The sequence below is a fragment of the Candidozyma duobushaemuli genome (assembly GCF_002926085.2).
Source record: "Candidozyma duobushaemuli strain B09383 chromosome Unknown D_B09383, whole genome shotgun sequence".
Lineage (NCBI taxonomy): Eukaryota > Fungi > Ascomycota > Pichiomycetes > Serinales > Metschnikowiaceae > Candidozyma > Candidozyma duobushaemuli.
In genome coordinates this window covers 699,406-723,566 of record NW_020289898.1, presented here as the reverse complement: position 1 = coordinate 723,566, position 24,161 = coordinate 699,406, and the positions used below count along the sequence as shown (strand labels likewise).

At 48.1% G+C, this 24,161-nt stretch overlaps 11 protein-coding genes across 11 annotated transcripts; 8 read left to right on the top strand and 3 right to left on the bottom strand. All coding sequences in view use genetic code 12, as the record gives it.

The window, feature by feature from the left end:
- Window positions 1-733: 733 nt before the first annotated feature.
- On the top strand, window positions 734-1,756 carry FBP1 (fructose 1,6-bisphosphate 1-phosphatase; the record flags this gene model as incomplete). Its single annotated transcript, XM_025482383.1, has 1 exon — window positions 734-1,756. The coding sequence occupies one exon, from the start codon at window positions 734-736 to the stop codon at window positions 1,754-1,756; it is 1,023 nt and encodes a 340-aa protein (XP_025337001.1).
- A 270-nt stretch (window positions 1,757-2,026) lies between these two features.
- CXQ87_003923 (uncharacterized protein) lies at window positions 2,027-3,508 on the top strand (the record flags this gene model as incomplete). Its single annotated transcript, XM_025482382.1, has 1 exon — window positions 2,027-3,508. The coding sequence occupies one exon, from the start codon at window positions 2,027-2,029 to the stop codon at window positions 3,506-3,508; it is 1,482 nt and encodes a 493-aa protein (XP_025337000.1).
- Window positions 3,509-5,027: 1,519 nt separating this feature from the next.
- On the top strand, window positions 5,028-6,116 carry SRB1 (mannose-1-phosphate guanylyltransferase; the record flags this gene model as incomplete). Its single annotated transcript, XM_025482381.1, has 1 exon — window positions 5,028-6,116. The coding sequence occupies one exon, from the start codon at window positions 5,028-5,030 to the stop codon at window positions 6,114-6,116; it is 1,089 nt and encodes a 362-aa protein (XP_025336999.1).
- Window positions 6,117-6,162: 46 nt separating this feature from the next.
- Window positions 6,163-6,936, bottom strand: CXQ87_003921 (uncharacterized protein; the record flags this gene model as incomplete). The annotated part of the gene is made up of 1 exon (XM_025482380.1): window positions 6,163-6,936. The coding sequence occupies one exon, from the start codon at window positions 6,934-6,936 to the stop codon at window positions 6,163-6,165; it is 774 nt and encodes a 257-aa protein (XP_025336998.1).
- Window positions 6,937-8,524: 1,588 nt separating this feature from the next.
- Window positions 8,525-9,900, top strand: CXQ87_003920 (uncharacterized protein; the record flags this gene model as incomplete). The annotated part of the gene is made up of 2 exons (XM_025482379.1): window positions 8,525-8,860; window positions 8,905-9,900. The coding sequence occupies 2 exons, from the start codon at window positions 8,525-8,527 to the stop codon at window positions 9,898-9,900; spliced, it is 1,332 nt and encodes a 443-aa protein (XP_025336997.1).
- Window positions 9,901-9,952: 52 nt separating this feature from the next.
- On the bottom strand, window positions 9,953-12,284 carry CXQ87_003919 (pseudouridine-5'-phosphate glycosidase family protein; the record flags this gene model as incomplete). The annotated part of the gene is made up of 2 exons (XM_025482378.1): window positions 9,953-11,269; window positions 11,313-12,284. 2 exons carry the CDS (start codon window positions 12,282-12,284, stop codon window positions 9,953-9,955), a joined length of 2,289 nt encoding a protein of 762 aa, XP_025336996.1.
- Window positions 12,285-12,701: 417 nt separating this feature from the next.
- Window positions 12,702-14,147, top strand: CXQ87_003918 (uncharacterized protein; the record flags this gene model as incomplete). The annotated part of the gene is made up of 1 exon (XM_025482377.1): window positions 12,702-14,147. The coding sequence occupies one exon, from the start codon at window positions 12,702-12,704 to the stop codon at window positions 14,145-14,147; it is 1,446 nt and encodes a 481-aa protein (XP_025336995.1).
- A 325-nt stretch (window positions 14,148-14,472) lies between these two features.
- Window positions 14,473-15,354, top strand: CXQ87_003917 (uncharacterized protein; the record flags this gene model as incomplete). Its single annotated transcript, XM_025482376.1, has 1 exon — window positions 14,473-15,354. The coding sequence occupies one exon, from the start codon at window positions 14,473-14,475 to the stop codon at window positions 15,352-15,354; it is 882 nt and encodes a 293-aa protein (XP_025336994.1).
- Window positions 15,355-16,359: 1,005 nt separating this feature from the next.
- On the top strand, window positions 16,360-19,122 carry MRR2 (Mrr2p; the record flags this gene model as incomplete). The annotated part of the gene is made up of 1 exon (XM_025482375.1): window positions 16,360-19,122. One exon carries the CDS (start codon window positions 16,360-16,362, stop codon window positions 19,120-19,122), a length of 2,763 nt encoding a protein of 920 aa, XP_025336993.1.
- A 75-nt stretch (window positions 19,123-19,197) lies between these two features.
- CXQ87_003915 (uncharacterized protein) lies at window positions 19,198-20,119 on the bottom strand (the record flags this gene model as incomplete). The annotated part of the gene is made up of 2 exons (XM_025482374.1): window positions 19,198-19,990; window positions 20,034-20,119. 2 exons carry the CDS (start codon window positions 20,117-20,119, stop codon window positions 19,198-19,200), a joined length of 879 nt encoding a protein of 292 aa, XP_025336992.1.
- Window positions 20,120-21,565: 1,446 nt separating this feature from the next.
- CXQ87_003914 (60S ribosomal protein eL8) lies at window positions 21,566-22,360 on the top strand (the record flags this gene model as incomplete). The annotated part of the gene is made up of 1 exon (XM_025482373.1): window positions 21,566-22,360. The coding sequence occupies one exon, from the start codon at window positions 21,566-21,568 to the stop codon at window positions 22,358-22,360; it is 795 nt and encodes a 264-aa protein (XP_025336991.1).
- Window positions 22,361-24,161: the final 1,801 nt, after the last annotated feature.

The following is a 24,161-nucleotide window of genomic DNA, read 5'->3' as shown; positions in this document are numbered from 1 at the left end:
CAAAGATTTCCAACAATTTCTGCCTGACCACTCATTACAAATCATCCAAATTTCCCCACAGCCACAAACTCATTAATGGTCAATCGCTTGCGGCTTTGACTGAGTAAGCGAACCAGAGCCGCGCCATCAAAAGTATACTACACCAGCCAGGCCAGGCAGTTTCCAGCCTGACTAACAAAACCGTTATTCCTGTCGCGTCCAGCACGTGCAAATCGGGCCCCACTGACAAATCCACAAAAATGACTCCCCCACGGGCGCCCCCAATACTAAAAAGCTTCAGCAAAAGCGTCAGTCAAACCTTATTAACATTTGTTTGTTCCACTGACTCGGCGCCGCAAGTGTCATCATGCGATGGAAGCGTGGCCGGACCCTAACCCCGAAGCGAGTGAAATTGCCATACTAATCGCCATTGAAAGTCAACTGAAAATCTCACCGTTTTATCAGGAAGTCCCCCATTTCGTATAATGTTAGACGAGGCTGGTTGCGGACATATACCACCGGACCCCGGGCGCTGTGGGACCTAAATCCCACGCGACAAGTGTCTCAGTAGTGGGCCTTTGAGCCGAGCACCCCGGTGAAGCACGGCCTCCAAACCCGGTTACATGCAGGCTACCGCAACCTTTCCGTACGCACCTCCGGGTTTCTATAAGAACCTGGGGTAACCCATGTGCTTTGATCCCCAAACACTTGTTTTTGCACCTTTCCTTTTCCACACACACAACAAGCTAGCAACATGGTCCAGACCGTCTCCCAGCAGATGAATGTCGAAACCGACATCATCACCTTGACTCGTTTTATTCTTGAGGAGCAGCAAAAGTTCGCTCCCAACGCCACGGGCGAATTGTCTCTCCTCTTGAACTCGCTCCAGTTTGCATTCAAGTTCATTGCCCACAACATCAGAAGAGCTGAGTTGGTCAACCTCATTGGTATTTCCGGTACCGCCAACACCACCGGTGACGTGCAGAAGAAATTGGATGTTATTGGTGACGAGATCTTCATCAACGCCATGAAGTCCAGTGGTAACGTCAAGGTCCTTGTCTCTGAGGAGCAGGAGGACCTCATTGTGTTTGAGGGCGATGGCCGTTACGCCGTCTGCACTGACCCAATTGACGGTTCCTCCAACATTGACGCCGGTGTTTCTGTTGGTACTATTTTCGGCGTTTACCGTTTGAGAGACGACTCCACCGGCTCCATCAAGGACGTCTTGAGAAAGGGTACTGACATGGTTGCCGCCGGCTACACCATGTACGGTGCTTCTGCCCACCTCATGTTGACCACCGGCAGAGGCGTCCACGGTTTCACTTTGGACACCCAGTTGGGCGAGTTCATCTTGACCCAGCCTGACTTGAAGATTCCTCCTACCAGAGCCATCTACTCGGTCAACGAGGGTAACTCGTTCTACTGGCCTGAGTACGTGCAAAAGTACATTGCCGAATTGAAGGAGCCCCAGGAAGAGTTGAAGGGTAAGCCTTACTCTGCCCGTTACATTGGTTCCATGGTGGCCGACATCCACAGAACGCTCTTGTACGGTGGTATTTTCGCCTACCCAGCCGACTCCAAGTCGAAGAACGGTAAGTTGAGAGTGTTGTACGAGTGTTTCCCCATGGCGATGTTGATGGAGCAGGCAGGCGGCTCTGCTGTGAACGACAAGGGTGAGCGTATCTTGGACATCTTGCCCAAGGGCATCCACGACAAATCTGGCATTTGGTTGGGATCCAAGGGCGAAGTTGACCGTTTCTTGAAGTACATTCCATGAGCCCCTAGTCCCTAAAGCTGGAGCCCGCATTCCATAGAGCCCAACAGGTATATAGCATTTCCACGAGATATGGCCCCTTGATATTATTCCGTTGTAGTCATCAGTACCGATATTATGTCATGGCGCAGAGTCATATGCATCACTGCGACAGAGTCTCTTCACATATAAGATACACATTAAACTACTACCACCTAGGAAGAAAACCGAGTCATAAATCCCCCTGGCTTTCTCCTTTTGCATCCTTTTCAGCCCACTCATAGACTATAGACCATGAAATACCACTTAGAAAGATGGACCCGACGGATCCGCCGAGGTCTCTCTAAACGATATGATCTTGAACACCTCAAGAAAATCGCCTTTGCCATAGCTTTGGCCACCTGTCTCCTGCTGGGACTGATTATGCTTTTTTCGCTTTATGCCCTGTCGCTTCATAATACCGTTGGTTTAAGCTACACTGAGATCAATGTGATAGTCCTGCTTTCTGCTGTGGGGATGTACTTATGCTTACCAGTGTTGGGCTATTTGGCCGACTGCTACGGTCCGGCGTTGCTCCTGCTTATTTCAATTTGGGCGTTTTGCCCAGCGTACTTTGTGAATGCGTTGTTGGTGAACCTGGTCAGACTGAGTCACTTGGAGGAGCCTTTTGCGGAATTGAACAAGATGGGTGTGCTCGTGATGGCGTTCAGTTTTTGCTTTATTGGCTTGGCCACGTCGTCCTTGTACTTTTCGAGTTTGCTTACGTGTGCTAAAATTTACCCGGACCACAAGGCGTTGGCGATTTCCTTGCCTGTTTCCTGCTACGGTGTATCCTCGCTTATTGGCGCCCAGCTTATGAAGGTGCCTTATTTCCACGTTAAGGACGGGCGTGAGCTTGATCTCGAGAAGGTGTACATGTTTTTCGCCGTTTTGTACTTGTTCATGGGCGCCTTGAACTTCGTTTCCAACTCGATCGTGAGTATAGAGACGGATATCGTTTTTGGCAACGAGGAACCACAAATTCCAGACTCGGAAATGGGCACTCCAGCAGACAGCATCATGGGAAACGGCGACGAGGAGACGGCGCTTCTTCCGCAAAGATCACACATTGAACCTGTGGACCACAAGGCCCGTTACATTCGCTTTCTCAAGGACAAATCGGCCTGGGCGTTGCTCATTTCGCTTTTGCTCAATATCGGACCCATGGAGAGTTTCCAGAATAACTTGGGCCTGATTATCGAGTCCACTACTGGTGGAGAGGGTGTATTGGCAGACCAGGTTTCAGTGATTGCCCTTCTGTCTACTGCTGTGAGGCTCGTGGTGGGAGTGGTTGCAGACTATATTCTGAGCTCCAAGCGCCGCTATCCAGTTTGCAAAGTCTGGCTCATGGTGGGCTTCATTGTGGTGGGTATTATGGCTCAGATTGCGGTCATTTATGGCTTCAGCTTTACGACAATTTCCATACTCAGCGGTATTTGCTACGGCGGTCTTTTCACAATTTACCCAACCGTGATTGCTTCCGTGTGGGGCGTGGATCTTATGGGCTCGACGTGGGGTCTGTTTATGGTAGCCCCAGCTATCGGAAGCATTCTGTATTCGCTTTTGCACGGGGAAGAAATGGACAGTTGTAAAAACAGAGGCAACTACGACCACGGCACGGACGGCTGTTTGGTGCATTACTTTATTACCACCGGCGTGAGTTTGTTCTTGAGCTTGGTGTTTGTGGTTGTAGCGTGGAGGGTCTTCTGGTACCGTCGTGGTCTCAAGGTGTTCTAGAGGCCCAGGAGGGGAGCGAAGATGAGGGAAGGTCAGAAGATGAAGAGGAGATCTAGGCATCGAAGTCTATTTGGCTGCTATTAAGCTGCCAGATGCGAGGCTGGACAAATTAGTCAGGATTGAGTCCAATAGCAGAGGAGAGAGAAACCCACTCAGCACCTCAATGTTGCTGGAAAATTGACTTGCCCGAGGGAACATCACCATATGCTGAATCGGCGAAAAGACCACAAAGACTGGAATAAAGTAGCACAAAGCTGCTGCGATGAAAAATACTGAACAGGCCATCAACCGAGATGACCACAATGATGCCAATTCGTTTGTCGATCTTACAATACGTCTTCGCTTCAGCCACATCAGAATGCTAAACGCATAAATCGCTTCGGTACACCGTGGAGCCAAGAAAGACACGGGTGCAAATGGTGGATCTACGCATTCCCTTACATGACACGAGACGCGCTGTGCCTCCGAGGTTCCCAAAACTCCAACTTCCAAATCGAATCCTGTTTCCTCATTTCGCCTCATTTTGCTAAAACCTTCAAAAAGTTAGAAGACAACGCTTCACCCCAACAATTCACATCGCCGTTTGGGCGTTTTTCACCACCAGGCGCGATGTGGTTCCTGAACGCCATGCACGGCGCTAGCGTGCAGCTGTCAGCCCACGAGGATATAGGACGTGTTTGGAAAAGCAAAGGTGATGGTTGCAAAAAATGGATTCTGGCGAATCAGAAACAAAGCTGAAAATCGAAAAAAATCGTCCTTCAAGCAGCCAATGACAATGGCTTCGCAGCGGCCAGGTGACGATCGGAAGCTGGGCACTTATTGTTCGAAGCAGCGAAGCCGAGCAGGCAAATGCAGATCAAGTGTTGACGTGGGCTGGTTTGACGGACCACTATGGGCCGGAGGAGGCCGGAATGCTGGCTGCAAAAAGCCGGACTTCACCGATTTTCAATCAAACGAATTGTTTTATTTTCTCCAACGGCGAACCCCAAAATTCGAAATCTGAAATTTAAGCTTTGGAGGCTGGTCAACCAAGCAGCCAGCATGAGCGGCTCGCGGCTGTCAATTCCACAGATACGTGCACAGCCAGGGTGAAAAAACACAGGATCATCAGGAACCAGCGTCCAGCATTGAACAAATCAAAACAAAAAATCCAGCAGACCAAAGCTGTCCTCATGGGCTGGCTCTCCAGGGCTCGTGGTCCCATGTCGGTGTGCACACGGGCTTCGGAGTACGTGTTGCGCCACAGAGAAGAAAACCAGGAGGGAGGTTTTTTTTTTGAAAATGAAAGAGATTCAAATGTTCAAGAAACGACTTTTAAAAAATCATCATTTTCAAAGAAGCCACCACTAACTTAGTGCGCTATGGCCCCTGGGCGCGGTCCTATTTTTGTTCGCATTTTGCATCTTTTTTTTCCCCATTCGCGCCTCGCCATATATATACCCACCGTGGCCAGTTTCAACGCTTTTCCCTTTTTTTCTCTGACGCCAAAGCGTATAACAAAAACAAACACACCATTACAATGAAAGGCCTTATTCTTGTCGGCGGTTACGGTACTCGTTTGAGACCCTTGACTTTGACTTTGCCAAAGCCCCTCGTGGAGTTTGGTAACAGACCCATGATCTTGCATCAGATCGAGGCTCTTGCTGCTGCTGGTGTCACCGACATCGTGTTGGCTGTCAACTACAGACCTGAGGTCATGGTTTCCACTTTGAAGAAGTACGAGGCTGAGTACGGCGTTTCCATCACCTTCTCTGTCGAGGAGGAGCCTTTGGGCACTGCTGGTCCTTTGAAGCTCGCCGAGAAGGTCTTGAAGAAGGACGACTCGCCTATCTTCGTGTTGAACTCCGACGTTATCTGTGAATACCCATTCAAGGAGTTGGCCGAGTTCCACAAGAACCACGGTGCCGCCGGTACCATTGTGGCCACCAAGGTCGACGAGCCTTCCAAGTACGGTGTCATTGTGCACGACAGAAACACCCCTAACTTGATTGACCGTTTCGTTGAGAAGCCAGTTGAGTTTGTCGGTAACAGAATCAATGCTGGTTTGTACATCTTGAACCCTAACGTGATTGACTTGATTGAGATGAAGCCTACTTCCATCGAGAAGGAGACCTTCCCACAGTTGGTCGAGAAGAAGCAGTTGTACTCCTTCGACTTGGAGGGCTACTGGATGGACGTTGGTCAGCCAAAGGACTTCTTGTCCGGCACGTGTCTCTACTTGACCTCTTTGTCCAAGAGATCCCCTGAAAAGTTGTCTAACGAGAAGTGGGTGCACCAGGGCAATGTGCTCGTGGACCCAAGCGCCAAGATCCACCCTACCGCCTTGATCGGCCCTAACGTGGTGATTGGTCCTAACGTTGTCATTGGTGAGGGTGCCAGAATCCAGAGATCGGTGCTCTTGGCCAACTCCGAGGTCAAGGACCACGCATGGGTCAAGTCCACCATTGTGGGCTGGAACTCCAGAATCGGTAAGTGGGCCAGAACCGAGGGTGTTACCGTGTTGGGTGACGATGTGGAGGTGAAGAACGAGATCTACGTGAACGGAGCCAAGGTGTTGCCTCACAAGTCCATCTCCAACAATGTGGAGCACGAGGCCATCATTATGTAAGGCCCGCCCTATGTAGTTACGCTCGCTTTCAATGACAATACATACCCTAATTTACCGTGGCGGTGACGTAGCTGACGAAGCTCTTGCGAAGCGGCTCGCTGATGGGCTTGGCAGAGCTGAAATACAGCACAAAGAGCACCTGTGATATGCTGGGCTCGGTGATCTTGCCAAGCGTCTTGACGTCGCCGTTCTTGCCCTCGTAGTGCATTGTGATGGTGCTGTTTTCGCTCACCAAGTATAAAGAGTGGTTCTTAGGCACAGATCCCTTGAACCCCTTAAAAGCATCCCTGAGCTGCTCCACGCCCACAGCCACCTCTTCTCTTTTCGTCTTTGCCAATGGACACGCCAAAATCGTCTTGACAAAGCCGTCACGCAAATGGCCAAAGTCCGTATTTCTCACTGGCGTGATTCTGATGGTGTAGTTGAGTTTCTCCGACATGGCCGCCAACATCTCCTGCGACGTCTGTTTATCCTCCAAAAGCTCCGCTGGCGATTTTCCTGTTTCCTTCAGCCAAAGCCCGACGGTCTTGCCAATCTGGCTTTCGTAGTTCTTGGGAACATAGAGCCCCACGGCATACACCTTGAAGCTGATGAAGGTGACGGACCGCATGCCTGTAGCGATCAATTTTTGCACGTTATTGACCACGGAGCAGTTTGACTTGGTAAGCTGTGTGGGAAAAGGATCAATTCCCGAATCCACGTCCACTCCGTCGATTCCAGCTTTTGCTGTATCGTTGGCAATGAAGTTGAGGGATACGCCTGCGAGCGCTAGAGGCGCTGTTCTTGCAAGCGGTCTTGCGAGGCTGGCAAAACGGAACATTTTGTGAAGATTTTGTGGAAGAGAGAGGTTGGAATTAGGAGGAGTGAGTAGTAGATGGAAAATGTGGGGCCATCGCGACGTGGGATGAGTGGTTGGAAGGATCGGGAGATGGCTGGAGGTTGATTTTGAATATTTGGAGGATTTTGCTTATTAGCTTAGAAGAGGTGATCTCGGGGTTTGGGCTTATTCGGAGGGTCGGCGAGTGAATTGGATGTTAGATAACGTAGGGTGGGTTTGACAGGCTGCAGGCGAGGTATAGATATGGAGTAGGTAGTGTGAAGATGGCGAGGAGCTGAATTTCAAAAGTGATTCTTAATTGATGTTTCATTTGTAGTATTATATTTACTATTGTACTTTTTATTTGAGGTCCCGAGATGGCTGTGTTGCATTGTGCTAGATACCTCTGTACCCTATCGCAGGCCACCGATTCGTATTGCAGAACACTGGCATTTCGTTGGGATGGAGTTTTTTGAAATTGGGTATTGTGGGAAAATTGTGGATTTGTGGAGGTGGGTAGCTTTGAGTGGTGGATGACTTTGGTGGATGACTTTGAGTGGTGGATGACTTTGAGTGGTGGATCTTAAGAGGATGCATGAATTGGTCATATCAAGGCAGCACTGGTGTGATAAACGTATTGCACTGTTAATATTATAAGAGTAGGCATTACGCTTTTTGAATTTTTTTTAAAGTATGTTCGAATTTTGAAGTACAGGCTGGCCAGCGGTTGACACCGATATCACCATCGCAGGTGATTGGACTGTAGAATTAAGAGGACCTCTTTGAAGTTTGGCTAAAAGCCTTGTTTAGAGTCTGGGAGCTTATTATATTTCTTAAGTTACATCTATGAAACTCAATGACCTTTCGTTGAGAAGGGATGTATAATTGAGTCACAGTGAGTCTATATGGGAGAACGGAATGGAACCGATTGCTGACCAGGTGAAAAGTTACACTTGCTAAAACCATTCGAGTCAAGTATCAGCAATTTAATGCCTATAATGTGGGATTTGGATATTTGGATCACTGGCTTTTGTCTGACGTTTGCTAGCTGACGAAGCTGTAGTGACAGAGTCAAGAAACAAGCAAGTTCCAAGATACTCTTCATTAACTGAATGTCAAACTCTCTTTGCATGGCAAGCCTTCTTTTTGTAACTTTCTTATATTCATAGTTTTCTCTGGAAAGTTGGTCGATTTTCTCTTGATGCTGCCATTTGACAAATGCCCACCTCGAGGTTTGCAGCCACCAGCTTCCAAACACACAACCCAATTGTCTTGACTTTTCGAAATTTCAGAAATTGAAATTAAATCAGTGATTTAGCAATTCCCCAGAAATCCCCAAACTCTCCGTGTGACCTTTCGTGGACCATTCAAAAAATTATCAACGCTTTTCCCAATTACGCAACTCCAACTACCTCGAACTTCCCCAAAACATCAAAACCTCCTTCCAAAATTACACCTGCTCTTTATTCACTCTATATTTCTCTACCTCCACCTTCCTCTTCTATCGCCCCAGGAATGACCATAGCATCCCTTCGAACTATAAGAATCCGTCCAAAATGCCTCCGTAGTTTTCTCTCCATCCACCACAGCAATGACTCTTCCCCAGCACAGCAGAAGACTTCTCAGAGAAAAGAACAGCAAGACCACCTTGCAGCGCATTCTCGGGCGCTACGCCCCAACCAACGATGCAAAGATCAACCCACAAAGCTTTACCTCGTTCAAGGTGAACAAGAACACCTCAACTAACCAAGACAGAATGAGCAACATGCGTGTTGCCACGAAGAAGAACGCCAAGCGCCTTTTGCACTACTGCAGCGTTTTGCTTCAGCAACAAGCACAGCCAGAGTTTGAAATCCTCACTGACCGCTTGGGATACCAGTATTTGGTCCCCATCGAGTTTTTGGGCAATTTCAAGCGCTTGCCTCCAGTTACTCATCCCTTCTGTCCCCAGCATTCCCCAACTTCCCACAGTATATTCCCCAGACTCAGTTTATGGCGACTAGTGCTTTTCAGCAGGAAGCTGTGGGAGCTATTCAGATGGAGCCTCAAGCTCAGCAATTGCCTCCTCAGCAATTGCCTCCAATTCAGCAATTTGTGGAGCCCGCTTCACAGCTTTTGCAGCCCCTGCCCTGTTCCCTGGGATTGGCTATGGCAAGGTCGTTTCCTCAAAATTTCGAACCACCGCTTCTGGTTCCAACCGACGATATGGAGTCTGACGATGAGTTCGAGAGTCCAACGCCAGAGCCCCTTTCCCCCGTGGAGCAGCTTTCTGAAGTTCAGAACCGCCAGTTGATGGCCGCTTTCCAGCACTTTGTTCCAGAACATGAAAGGTTGTCTCCACAGCAGGTGAGATGCATCATCACGGAGAACGAGCAAACGGTGCCTGGCTTCGACGAATCCTTGGAATTCTTGAGCTACCTTCAAGTGCCAGAGTTCGAGAATGCTTCTGAAGAGGAGGAGACCTCTGAAACCTCACCGGAGGTTGCACCTTCCCAAAATGGAGCTACCGTCTTCAGCAGCTTCTGCACTGGGCCTTCCGAAATTCCAGCGTCTCCGCAAGACCCCGAGTGGGATTTTGGTACAGAGCACGAGGAAAACGCCGCTTCCATTGTAAGCCGTTCTCACAAGCTGCCCAAGAGCGAGGTGCTCCGCAAGTTCAAGAACAAGCTTATGGCACGAGCCTGGAACGCTTCAGAAATTGAGTTTCTGAGCCAGTTCCTCCAGCGGGCTCCACCAAAGTCGATTCTTCGAAACGGCCCAAAGCAGGCGGTGGTCGAATGTGAATCGGGCTTGTGTACGCCTAGGCAGCTGCCTTCTGTTGGTCACGCCGTTATCGACGAAGAGGTGATCAACAAGCTCGGCACCATGAAGCTTGGCGAGTCTTCCCCAGCCAAGAAGGTCCGGTTTGCGAAGGAGATGGAAAGCCACAAGTACATTCCTTCGAGACACTCGACCGAGGTGGCCTGACTGCTCCCCGAAAATGTATAAAAATAAGAAAAAAATAAAGAAAGCCGTAGCATCAATTTTCTTCTGGCTTGAGCTGCTTGATCTCTGGGCTTATCGCCTCGTGGGACTGGATGCTGAGTCCACTGGCTAACTGAGCATTGTAGAAACTCTCCCACATGGCCCATTCTTGTTCGATGCTTTTGACTTCAGAACCGAGCCAGTCGTTTTTGGAAATGTAGGAGGAAAGAACCCCAAGAAAGGTGTCCCCAGCGCCGGTCACATTGACCACTTTGAGGTTCTCGTTTTCTGGTGGAATAGGGAAGTACTCTATAACAACGCCGACCCTTTGTTCCTCCACCACCTGTCCTTGAGATGTGTAAATAAAAGCTGGAGCATGTGGCGAAGTTGTGGGAATTGATTTGTAGCTGTCCACATCGGTACTCAATTTGACCAAAACCACGCCTTTCTTGCCTAGCTTCACGGCAATATTAGGGATGTAGGGCACGAGCTGGAGACACTGCTGGATCACGCCTTTTTCCAAAAGAAGCTTGAGAACATCGTGCTTGTTGGCCTGGGCTGCTAGTTTTTCTCTGAACTGGGAGTTAATGCCTAGGGAGTCGAGTGCTGGAAACCATTCATCATAATCGTCAAACAACTCTCGACGGCTGAAATTTGAATGGATGTTTTCTAGCTCGGCAACCGTTGGCGTGACCATTGATATAGTGTTTTTCGGGAAAACGCCCAAGTTTCGTGTGTTCACCTGTGCAATTCTGCCCAGTTTGGGTCCTGAGGTTGGTTCAACTATAAGCTTGGGCTGGTACCCCAAGTCCTTTTTGACAACTTCAAGCAACAGACTCAAAACTTCAGATGAAAGGTTGCAGTCAACCACTATGGTCTCCGGCTGGGCCTTCAAGACCTGCTCTTTCAAAAACGACAGAACTGCTGTTTCTTCAAAAATAGACATATCGGCACAAGCCAAAAGAAGCTCTCCCTGAGGATTAAGCATGGCAGTGTATTGGGCTGTCAAGGATGAGGGTTCCACCTTAATGCCACTCACGTCGCCGTGTGTTTTCTCCAATTCGTTGAGAAGCAGTTTTCCAGCAAAGTCGTCTCCCACTATGGAAACAAACCTATAGGTTGAGTTCGAGGCATACCTGTGTGCCAAAGAAACGTTGAAGCCAACTCCGCCAATTGAAGAACGCAGCTTTCCGGGATTAGAGTCGCCCATGGAAGCTTTTTTGTCTAGAACACTGATGGTATCCTGTGCAACCAGGCCGATAATGAGAGTCTCCACTTTTTCTGGAAAGCTCCTTGATGGTTCAATAGTCTTTGAGGAAGTCTTTCTCTCATTAGTCGCCTTCCCGATGCTGGTCGAGGGGACAAAGCTCGTCTGTTATTAGTACAAACCACAAGAAATGCTAAATGTTACTTACTGAAGCGTTCTCGAGATCGAGAAGCTCTTTGGCCAAATGACTGGCAGCGATGGCATTATTAATGACAAAGTCCTTGTTGCACTGGACAGATTTTCCCTCGGAGGCCTCGGCGACGCTTTTCAACAAAAACGGCGTCAAGTGCTTCCCCAGGATTTTCTGTTCAGCTGCTTTGGCTGTAGCCTCCTCAATCACCTTATCGATAAAATCACTGGAAAGCGCCACATCTGCCGGAGGAGGAACACAGAATAAACTAGAAGAAGTAAGACCCATGACATTGTTGGCTTGGTGCACAATGGACGCTGCTTCCTTCCATGAGGAAACCTCATATGGTGATAAGACGCCCAGGTCTCTGCAAAAGAAGCCTGGAATCTCGACCCTGCTGCGTTTATTGTCATTGAGGGTCGCCACAAACACGCCCTGTGTTTCTAGGTACTCCATGGTACGTGCAATGTCGAGAATCAGCTTGGGGCCGGAACACACCACACTGACTGGGGTTCTGGACAATTCCGTCAAATCGGCACTCACGTCCATGGTAATGTGCCCGTCCTTATGAACGCCGCCTAATCCTCCCGTGGCAAAAACCTTGATTCCCGCTAAATGTGACAAGATCATCGTTCCAGCGATTGTGGTACCGCCATTGAGGCCCTTAGCCATGGTGACCCCAATGTCTCTTCTGGAGACCTTGTTGACGGCCTTCAGCGTGGCCATCTGCTCCAAGTGGGTGTCTGAAAGCCCCACATGCGGTTTTCCTTCGATGAAAGCACACGTGGCCGGAACAGCACCGGAATTGCGTACTGCTTCCTCGACCTTTCTGGCCATCTCGATATTAGCAGGATACGGGAAGCCATGGGTGATAATCGTGGATTCCAAGGCCACCACCGGTTTGGATTTTTCAGCTAGCGCCAGGCGGATCTCCTCGCTGATGGTCACGGCGGACTTCAGGAGGGTTCTGGTGAATCTGAGGATTCTCATGAGTGGTTGGTTTGAGATCTGGGGTAGGATCGCGGAATCCGATGTGGAAAATTCAGCCCAGAGGGTCTATTAGTGGAACGGAGGATGGTGTGGGGAGTTTCATTAGGATTTCCGACAAAGTGGTTTGAAACTGGCGAATTTGAATTTGGAGGGGGACTTTTGGTGTTTTTCGAATTCTTCAGGGTAAACTGGATGTATGGTTCTGGTGGCTGCAAACCATGAACATCATACGATGAGACCGTCAAGATGACAAAACAATTTATCTTTGGAGATTAGGCAAATAATCGCAATTTTTGAATTACCCTATATTCTTCAATTACAAAAAAAGACTCTCCGCCTCTTAATTCTCCAGCTGACATGTCTATGGACTCGATGCCTCCTGCAGATTCACACATCAACGCTTACTACTAACCAGAGATGAGTTCCCTGAATGGATTGGGGAATGGCGGCCTGCTTAATTCCTTTGATGGTCTATATAAAGGCTTTCTTGGAGGCGGCTCTAATGAAGAATTGAAAAGGCACGTCGCCCAAAATGGCCTTTCTCCAGAACAGTATACCACTGTGTTGAAGGACCTCAGACACGGTCTACAATGGACCAACGGGGCTTACGATTTCCTTAAAACCACCGAGGATTCTCCGAAACTTCCATTCCTACAGTTGGCTGTTTTGGTCTATGACCAATTGACTGAAGAAGACAAGCTCGATATCCTCGTGCTTGTATCCCAATACTTGAATCCATGGGTTCCATGGAGCAACGTCAAATTGGCCACCGAGGCGGCAAAACTACAACCAGAATACGAAAAACTAGCCCTTCCGTTTTTGGAAAAAATTAGACCTTCCCTTCTATCGATCCCCAACGTAAAGGTCTCCCTGAGTGGATACAGAAGAACAGGTCTAGGTGCCAGTGGTCTCCGTCCATCGCTTGGATTTTCGGGCATTGGAAGTAGCATATTTGAGGATGATAAGCGGAAGGAGTGGAAAACGCTGCAAAACATCACCGCCTTATCTACTGTTTATGGCTTTCTTGCTGTGCCTGATGACAGTCTAGATTTCCAGGCAAACTGGCCCATAGCCATTACCTTCATCCTCAACGTTCTTGATGACTCAGATCCCGTGTTTCGTGCACAGGGCTGCCATTTGGTCGAGCGGGTCTTGAATACTGGCCATGAGAAGGTGTTGATCAGGTCGGGGCATGTGGACCTCTTTCTTGAATCCACAGAATCGTGCCTCCACTATTTGCCGAGCCTCACGCCAGCAGATGTATCTTTGCATCTTTTGAGTGCAGCATACCCGCTACTTTACCGGTTGATGGAGCTTCGAGAGAAACCTATATCGTCTTACACTGCTGTTCTCGAGAAGAACATACTCAGTTCCATCTCACACGTTCAAGGAAGGGAAAGCGAAAACGGCGCCAACAGGGTCTTGACATTTTTGCTCAAACAGGCTGAAAATCTAATAAGGCAGCGTCTTGGAGGAGCTGTTCTAGGCGGCTTTCTGAGACTCAACTACACGCTTTGTCAGTTAATCACGAATCCATTTTTGATTGATGCCGATGGCGGAGCAGAGGTCGTTGACCTGGCTCTTCTGGTGCAGAATGCCAGTGTGGAAGCTTTCAAGGAGGCTCAAGACAAACAGGGAAGGGAACTTTTTGGGTCTCATAAGTATGATCTTCTTGGGTCCTGGATTGTGCTTCTTCGGCGAGTGGAGAAGTTCAAGGTGGGAACGAAATCCACGAAAGGCGTTATTGTGGAGAACATCAGGGGACTTTCAGACATAGTGGGGCCTGAACTTCAGCAGGACTACGAGGCAGCGTTGGAACTGAGTCCAGGTACTCTACCAACATGGGATGATCTTTTGAAGTAGGGAATCGGCGGTTTATAGAAAAATGGGACGATGTTTATGACCTATGGCTCAATTGAGCCTGTAGAGTTGGTAATCGATTTTAAATGGCGATGTTGAAAAACGGTGTTTTGTAGAATGGCTGCGAAATATCTTAATAGAGCAGAATGCCAGATAGCTTCCTGGTTTAGAAAAGTGAAAAATCATAATCATAGATTCCAATGTTACGATCAAAAGACGAATCAAACGACTTGGCCTTTTTGTTTTTTCTTCATCGGTCAATCCACTTTTCCATCTCATTGTATCATTATCAACATCGATATCAACATCGCGCTCTTACTACCACAACATGGAAACTCCATCCCAAAACAGAGGAGACAGGATCAAAAAGCTCCTCCAGGAGCACGTGAAAAAAGACGTCGCCATCTCCAACCCCATCCAAGAAGCCTACGAGAAAAAACTCAACAGGGATATCGACAGAACGCAGAAGTTTCTACGTCAAGCAGAACAGGCTCTAGAAAAGCTAGACGAACCAGCCAATGAACACGAGCTGTGGACCGAAGAGACGCGTCAAAAGGCACACACGCTAGCCCTCTATGAAGTGTACCAGAAACTCCCCTACACGGTGATGAAAAACGACCTGTTAGGCACGGCTACAGCAGCTCATCTCACTGGAGAAGCTGTGGTTCAGCAGACTGCCGCCACAGAGGAATTTGGCGACATCAATTCTGAACTTCAACAAGAATTGGAGGGTTTGAGAGCAACTTTGGCGGATTACAAGAGCATGCTGGCGCTTTTAGAGAAGCGTATAGCTGGACACCCCAGTCGAGTTAAGGCCATGGAGCAAAAGCTACACAATGCCCAGCACGTGGACGACGAGCTTTCAGAGAAGACAGAGCTGGTTCGGGAGGCCATGGCGAGGATTAAGAAAGTGGAAGATAAGCTTCAGCAGCATATGGCTAGGGTAGTCACCAAGCTTCATGCGATGTTGGACTGGGAAAACACCGGCATGGTCGATGAAGACACGTTCAAGAGAAGGATCAAGCAGTCCATGCAGCTTCTCCAGCAGCTTGTGCTGCGGTTGGTGCAAGATTCAGAGAAATGGGTCCCCATCACTGCTGGTAGTCCCGAAGAGCAGCTTGTTCAGCTCATGCATCGGAACAACTTGATTGAGATTGACAATTCTGGCGAGCTTGCGATCCGGTTACGCAACTACGGAGCGGAGTTCTGATAGTTGTGGAAACGGCATTAGGGATAGCATTGGTAAGGCTTTGATGCCTGTGAAAAGAATCCGGAGATACGAGGTCTGTGGCGAAGTTTCACACAATGGCCCGTTGGCTTTCTGAGTTCTTGTGATTCAGTGTCTATTGTCATATCCAGCATGCAAAGCCAGCGGAACGTCAAGAAAATTGACACAACGGCGGCTCATAACACCCAGATCGAGGTGGGGTTTGGATGAAGGCCAAGCACGTTGAGTAGGATCTGCATTGCACCACATGGTGTTACGCTAGCCACGAAACACAACGTGAAAACCGATTTTCATCTGCTTTTGCTACAATTGAAGAGGAGGGGCCCAACAGTTTTGCCACTGACGTACAATCAGCGGCGCAGGTGATGACATAATCTCAGTCCTCGGGATCTACGAACCGGAATCCGTTCCACTGAAAAAATCAACGTCTCGATGGCAAAAAAGCCTAAGAAAAAAAAAAAAAAAGCTGAACCCCGCCCGCCAGCCTCGGCCTGCTGCCTAAAATCTCGATCGGCCTCGGAGACGGACTTTGGTTTCATCTGGCAACGTCGTTCACGAGCGAAAAAAAAAAAAAAGATGTTCCACAAACAGCACACTGTACTCGAGCATCTCTGGGCCATGCGGAAAGTGCGTCGAATCGTGGAAGAAAAATGAAAAAAAGTACCCGTTCTCATGCGCCGCTCAGGGGACCAGGAAACAACAGAAAAGTCCGAAAACGGCTCCGCGGCGCTAACCACCCTTGAAACTTTGGCCGTTGGCCAAAAGCCCACAAACTCAATCGTCGCCCAAAACGCACAGGGGATAAAATTACCGCAGCATCCTCATCTCCCTGACATAAAAACGTCTCTGTTCCTCGGCCCCGCAAAAACCCCACCAGTGCGTATTCATATCACGTTCACGCTCTTTCACTCTGCACTGCACTTTTCGCACCAGCCTCAGCTCTTACTAAGGGCACTCGTTTCCCCAAAACACCTTCGTCACTTTGCCATGTCCGACCAACCTCGTCCCCGTAAGCGGAACAGACTGACCAAGGTCTGCCGCCGGTGTCGGGCGAAGAAGTCAAAGTGCGATCTCCAGCAGCCCTGCTCCCAATGTGTCAAGAGAGGTTGCCCGGAACAATGTGAGTATGGGCCTCCGGTGAAGAAGGAGGCGCCGATGCTGAGAACGTCGTCGGTGGTGCTGGGCGCGTCCAATGGGTCTGATCTGCTTGAAAAACTGCTGCCCAATGACTTGAATGCCAATATTCAAAGACACCTCAGTGCTCGAAGCAGAGCCCATACTCAGGGCCTGATCTCCACATCCCACAATTCGCCTCCTACGCCGTTGCCGACCGTCGTGCTAGAGGAAAACGAGTACTTGATTGGCGTCAATCCCATCGTCGGCACGGGCGACGTGCTCAACTTCCACATGGACTTCCTGGTGCTACTGCAAGGCATGAACTACACGCTCAAGCGGTTTACGGGGCTCAAGCGCACCGCCAGACCGCTCATGTTCATTGTTTTATCTCAGCAGGAACCGGGCGCTCGTTTGTTCTGGGACTACGAGGAGTCCAGCTCCATGAAGCTCATCACGGTGTCTACTTTCGCCAAACCCGTGCAACAGTCCACCATCGACAATGTCAAGCAGGTCTTTGCCGATCGCTACATCCCCAGCTACCAGGAAATAGCGGCCGCAGGCGGCTCTTTGACCAAACGGACTCGAAACCTCATCTCACAGTACGGCTTTCCCTTGGCCATCACCTTCACAAAAGACTTTCACGAGTCCGACCCAATCCCCGTCTCTCTCCGCAAAGTGCTTCCGCCAAAGCTCCTGGTAGTCGCCTTGATGAGACGCTTTTTCCGCAAGCTCTACGCCCATTACCCCATTATCGACGAAAGCTGGACCTACGCCCAGATCGACCGCATCGTCCAGTACTCGCCCGACGGCCAGGTGGTTGAAAATGTCAACATCCAGAATAGAGAGGACCTTGCCGTGCTAGCGTACGTGCTCATCATTTTACGTCTCTCATACATGAGTCAATTTTCCAATGTCAAGGACCACAACGAGGCCAAGCTCAGCATGATGGGCACTTTTGCTGACGAGGAGCACTTCTCCATGCAATTCCCCATCACCATGGATGCCATTGAGTTGGCTGCCAGCTTCTTGCAAAAAGCTCGACTGCCGCTCAAAACCTCCTTTGTCGTGCTCCAGGCCTCCATCTTCATGTGTGTATACCGCTCGGTCGCCTTGGAGAGCGAGGCTGGCTGCAACACAATGGCTACCATTGAAAATTGCGGTAGTTTGACGCAAATGGCAATTTCATTGGCTCTTGATAGAGACCCCGACTCCTTGTGGGACCCAATGGACGACAAAACGAAGCTCCTACGCCGTAAAGTCTGGTACTTTTTGGTGACTTTGGACTTCAACACCTCCTATCAATTCTTCTGTCCGCTCACGATCCGACCCAACCTGTACGATACTAAATTACCGGAGTACACGAACGGCATTTCCAACATTGCCGACGAGCAGTTTGAGAAACAGACCATTGCCTCGTTAGCGAAAATCTACCAAACACAACTAGCTGGCCTCGCACTTCTTGAAATTTGTGTCGATCTTCAGAATTTACATAAGAGTTCGGACTTGGTTCAATGTCTCAACGATTTTGAGTATAAGCTCGGGCAGGCATTCGGTGTGGTGCCTGACTATTTCAACGACAAAACAGCGAATGTCCACCCGTCGATCAAGATTCTCAACCTACGAATTCTTGTCACATTGAGGCTCTTCATCGCCACTATTTATTACTTCTTGCACATGTTCTACAAGTACAAGGGTGACCACAGTTATGATTTTTTCTTTTTCAGAAAGATGGTGCTCATTGTATTCAGCGAGATGAACTACTTTTGTTCAGAGTTGTTCTTCATTTGCGACAGGTTCTTTGACGACACGTTCACCATGATCATGTCCCCATTGATCCTATTTTACACTCACATCATTGCCGTTGCATGTTTGGGATTTGCAATTCGACTCAACTGCAGCTTAATTGTGTTGGAGAGCTCAGGAGAAACTAACAGTTCCATGGTCAGTTCGCTCAAGAGTCTCGAAACCAAAAACGAGTTTTTTGTTTTGAGAAAACTCAAGCTCAACAAGTTACTTGGCGAGCGGTACTTTTATGCTTGGAAGACGACAAAATCTAACAGCTTCGGCTACAACATGGTGTACCAGAACAAGCTTTATAATGCCGACATTGATTTGCTCAAGAAGGCCAATGTTACCTGGACTGAACGTCAGCAGTACGAGCTTGAAAACATTATCCCTACTGATGTCCCACCAGAACTCTCGAATGCTGGCGACATCGGGCACTTATGTTACTATAGTAATCGGTCGATTGACGATGCTGATCTTCGAGGCATAGACCTTGCTAAAACCGTCCAGACAGATAATTTGTGGATCAACTTCAATTACCTTATAGATGTTGATCCATACTCGACCAACTTTCCCAAGCGAGTGGCGATTGATTCGTTCCCTTTCAAAAATGCTCACCGAGATGCTACTAGACCTGTTACGCCACGGTCTGAAACAACGCTGTCGTTCAACGAAAATGTTGCTCAGAGCCCAAAAGACGTGAAGCCTTCTTTGGTAACTCCCACGCCGGTGGAGCAACAGCCTCAACAACCACTCTTTGGTGTGACGCCTAACGAATTGCTAGACTTCAACCTTTTCAGCACGGACTGGACAATCGAGGACTTCTGTCCGTTGCAGCACTACGAATGATATGACTAAAGACGCAAATGAATATGGGTATATTGTACTATAACAGTTTTAACGATTAAGCGTAGAAATGAATGCTCATGGGGAGACAACGGCTTCCAAATGCTGGTGATGTCCCTTGTAGATGTAAAATTGCACGAAGATGATGCCATCCTCGAGAATGGTGCCCAAGGAGCCCAACAACCAACTCAAGTTCAACACAATGTACTGAGAGTCCGAGCGGTAGAACAAAATCTGGCCCGCATAAGTGAGGTTACCCAAACTGGAGAATAAAAAGAAAAGCAAGCTCAAGCCCTCCACGGAGCGTCTTCTGTGGTTTTGGAGGATCTGAGGGATTCTGGCGCCCAAGTACAAGAGGGCAGACAAGTAGCCCACGATTTGTGGACCAGCGTCGATTTTGTTGGGGCTTTTGCCGTCATCGGCTGCTGCGTCTGAAAACAAAAATCCCAACACTCCGGCAGCAACAACAAAGATGATAGGCAACACGTAACGGGTCACGATGCTATGGTACTCTGGCTCCAATGCGATATCGGTCAAAGTAGAAGATCTTCTTCTCAACAAAGGGGCATTTTCATGGGAGCCGTGACTGCCTCTGCTGCCTCTGCTGCTTGTTCTTTTTGGCTTTTTGTGGTGTTTGGGGTACACCCTCGTGTAGTAGAAGTAGGAAGCGATCATCAAGAAGTCTGCAATACAGAACCACACGGCCAAGAAGATGACCTCAGGGAGCAAACCGGCCCATAAGGCACCAACTAAGTTGAGCACATCGCCCAAAAACCAGATGGTGATGAAGCCAATGGCAATGCCCTCAGCAGACTTCATTCTCCACTGCTCAATGAGCTGTGGCATGAGTAAAACGATCCAACACGCAAGGCTGATGTTAGCAAAAAACGGATACAAAAAGATCAAGAACATACGATGTGGAGCCCATGATGCCAGAGACGTTGGTACGCCACGTGGCGACCGTCTCGGCTAGTGGGGCCAACTGGGAGTAGTGAAGCATGATGGTGATGATGGTTTTGTTTTCCGCGATAGAGTAGAAGCCGGAACCGCTTTCCCAAATGGGCACTAGCGATCTGGCGAGGAGCGTAAAAAAAGAGAAAAATAGAGTTTGGGAGGGGGATCGGTCTATTTATATTGGGATTTTGAGGATGTCGAAGGGGTGGCTTAAAGGAAGTGGGTAAGGATGGTCGATGGAGTTCAGGGCGGTTTGGGCCATACCGCACGTGTAGTCCCGGGGATGGCAGGTAGCAAGATATAAGTATAGGTATCTGTAGAATTTTAGATGAGAAGTAGACGATCATCTTTTTAAAGATTTGAAAAGAATAGATGTTAGTTTCGGGATGGAAGGATGGACCTGGGTGTTCGGACCTGCAGGGCAGACGGGTAGATAGACCACACTCCGGGCAATGCCTCCAGCATCGGATTAACTAGGAATATGAATTAGAGTTATTTAAATGGTGATTTGGCTAAAAGAATTTACGATTTTATGTTTTCTTAAGTAACATGGAACGCTGTGGTGTCGTTGAAAGTGAATTTGTTTTAGTATGAAGAGCTATGACCAATGCTGGTTCAGTTCGTTCTTAAACAAAGCTTAAACAACGGTTCTTTTACTTGATTTTTGTATTATCAAAACAAAGGGATTTTCCACTGAATAGTCGTTTATCTCGCTTATGTGTGTATACATTGGTCCATGAATTTGTGGTCTGTTTGCAGCCAAATCGCATCTCTGATGCTAGTCCTAAATGGGTGACACTAGGACATTAAAAATTATTTATGAATATGGAAGATCAAATCACGGGGATCGAAATGTGAATGAATCTCAAAACTCCATGCCATTTATTGCTTCTTTAACGTTACGACAGCCTCAGTATAGCGGTACGGAGCACCTTTCTTGGGTCGCCGCCAATGCATTACATTGTAAACTTATCTCAAATATCTCAAAATTTAAACCCTATATTACAACAGAACTGCCAACTTTCATTGACTTTCCATTGCCAAAACATTCCCTTTCAATCAAATCCCTGCTAGCCTAATTCGTACCCGGTCCCAGGAGTGCACAGACTACATCTACTTCTCAGAGCGCTGGAAAATTTTTCTACCCACAAACCACTTCTTTTTCACATAATGGTACGTTTCATTCGCTAAACTAAGACGATCTTCCGAACACGCCTCTACGGCACCAGGAAGTGGATCCCTTTCTTTGGCACAAGCAAGGCTCGTAGAAAGCCCCTTGGCCAACTCACTGACAGAAACGTGTCGTCAGGCTAACCGATGTTAAGAAGCCAAACCGCTAACCGACTTCGGCAAAGCCGGGCAGACAGTTTGTAACAAGAATGTGTTTCCACTTCTTGGTGCAAAGGCTGAGTATCCTCTGGATACTGTAGAGATTTGTTGGAATGACTGTTCGTTGAAAGTTTATTGGAGAACAACAGACTAACTGATCTCAATGACACAGCCCGCCAAGAAAGTTGCCCCCCTCCCATTGGCTGCTAAGAGCCAGGCCGTTCAGGCCCCAACCGCTAACCCCCTTGTCGAGACGAGAAAGAGAAACTACGGCATTGGCCAGGACATTCAACCAAAGAGAAACTTGTCTAGATTTGTGAAATGGCCCCAGTACGTCAGATTGCAGAGACAGAAGAAGATCTTGTCCATGAGATTGAAGGTTCCTCCAGCCATTGCCCAGTTCCAGAACGTCTTGGACAAGAACACCGCTGCCCAGACTTTCAAGTTGTTCAACAAGTACAGACCCGAGACTGCTGCTGAGAAGAAGGAGAGATTGACCAAGGAGGCTGCTGCCATCGCTGAAGGCAAGAAGGCCCACGACGTTTCTCCTAAGCCAGTTGTGGTGAAGTACGGTTTGAACCACGTTGTGTCCCTCATTGAGAACAAGAAGGCCAAGTTGGTTTTGATTGCCAACGACGTCGACCCCATCGAGTTGGTCATCTTCTTGCCTGCCTTGTGTAGAAAGATGGGCGTTCCATACGCTATCGTCAAGGGTAAGGCTAGATTGGGCACTTTGGTGCACAAGAAGACCTCCTCTGTGGCTGCCTTGACCGAGGTTTCTGCCGAGGATGAGGCCGAGTTGTCCAAGTTGGTCTCTACTATCAACGCCAACTTCATTGAGAAGTACGAGGAGCACAGAAAGCACTGGGGTGGTGGTATCATGGGTAAGAAGCACAACGACAAGGCTGCCAAGAAGGCCAAGGCTTTGGAAGTTGCCCAGGCCTCCGGTCAGGCTTAATCGGAAGATACTTAGTTTTAGGAATGTTACGGAAATAGAGAATTGGCGGCAGGTTTTCGTGAGATGCCCTGTCGATGTAGAGCCAGTAGTGCCCATACAGTGTACCTTGGAAGGAATATTGGAAATGCTCATTATCGTTCGAAGTTGAGTACCCTTCGTTCTTATTGAGGTTCAGAATCTATCGTTCGAGTAAGATTCACAAAGTCCATTCTTCCCATATGTTAGGAGACTACTCTGTCTGTTACCCTTTTCGCAGCCGATTTTTCAGACCCTATGGTACCCACCCAACACCCCAAAAAATCTGACCAGAAATCGCTAAGACAGCAATCACCCATCTCTATTCCAACAAAGTTCTTTGATTCTTCATTAATTCTTCATAATAGCTTCATTTGTGCCCCGACTTCATGTTTTCTCCCTCAGAGTGTCGTGCTTATAGTACATTCACGTGACCATGGTGACTGCTCTCACCCTGCACACCGTCCTCAAAATTTTCGCTCTCACTCTAGCAAAAAAGAGCCTGTCGCATTAAGAAGTTTCCCTTTCTTCCACCACATAGAAATCGGTATGTCTCCATCCGCCCCAGAAACTCGTCCAGGGCCTATATCGAAGTGCTGTTAAAGTCCCAAATGCCTTTTTATTGAAAATCTTGAACCTCCGTTTGTTTAGAGCTCCCCAGAATGCTCCATCCCTCCATCAAGATCTAACGTTGTTTTGACCATAACCACTTCGAATCCTTCCAAACTCCGTACTAACCGTCAGAAAATGGCTAAGTCTAAGAACCACACCAACCACAACCAGAACAAGAAGGCCCACAAGAACGGTATCAAGAAGCCTAAGACTCACAGATACAGATCTTTGAGAAACGTGGACGCCAAGTTCAGAAGAAACCACAGATACGCTTTGCGTGGTACCGCCAAGGTGTTGGCTGCCGAGAAGGAGAGCAACTAAGTGGTGTTCGTAAGTACTCAAATGGTATAAAATAATGTCCATCAGTGTAGCAGGCGGACATTTTGTTCGAACCTGGGAACTTGAGAGTGAACGAAGTTATTGATAATGATCGGAATGAGCAAGACCTTAAAGTTAGTCTTATAGGAAACCCATCACAAGTTGTTGTTTGAAACTCTCATTTGTAGATCATGCTGCTCAATAATGAACTTGCAACACTTTGAAGTACTCAATGTTAATTAAGGGAGGTATATGCCCATAATGGACTATGAGCAACTTCAGGAACCTATTTGAGTATACCCTCACTTGATTGATTTTGGTACCAATCGGTTTTGTGGTGGTGGTTCTCTTGGTACTAGGTTCTGATTTGAGCGCTACGGGATCGTCCACATAAGCTCTGCTTCTTGCTCCAGAAACGAACCTGAGTAAATTCTTTCAATACTTACCAACTGGTGTTTTCGATTTCGACCGATTCTGAGTTGAGATGGTTTGATGGGACATTATCTGTGTTTCACTTACAGTTTATGCCGGGTATTCCCTCTTGACTCGTGCCATTATTTATCAGAATTGCGAGAGTCTCCTAGAAGCAAATGTGTTTGTCCATTAACCGGATAACTTTAAGTCTCCTTGCCATTTAATTCCGTCGTTTTGTCTCATTGTGACTATACTAGATAACCGTCACTTCCTAGCCAGCTCCATCACACATGATACATACTCAAGCATATCAATTTATTTTTACTTCATCAAAAGAGTCTTGAAACAAATAACTAAATCATTTACGAAAGACCCTTCTTTATATGTAATGCAAATCTGAAAGGGGTGGACTGTACGGACCCCATGGCTGCAAAAAAGTGCT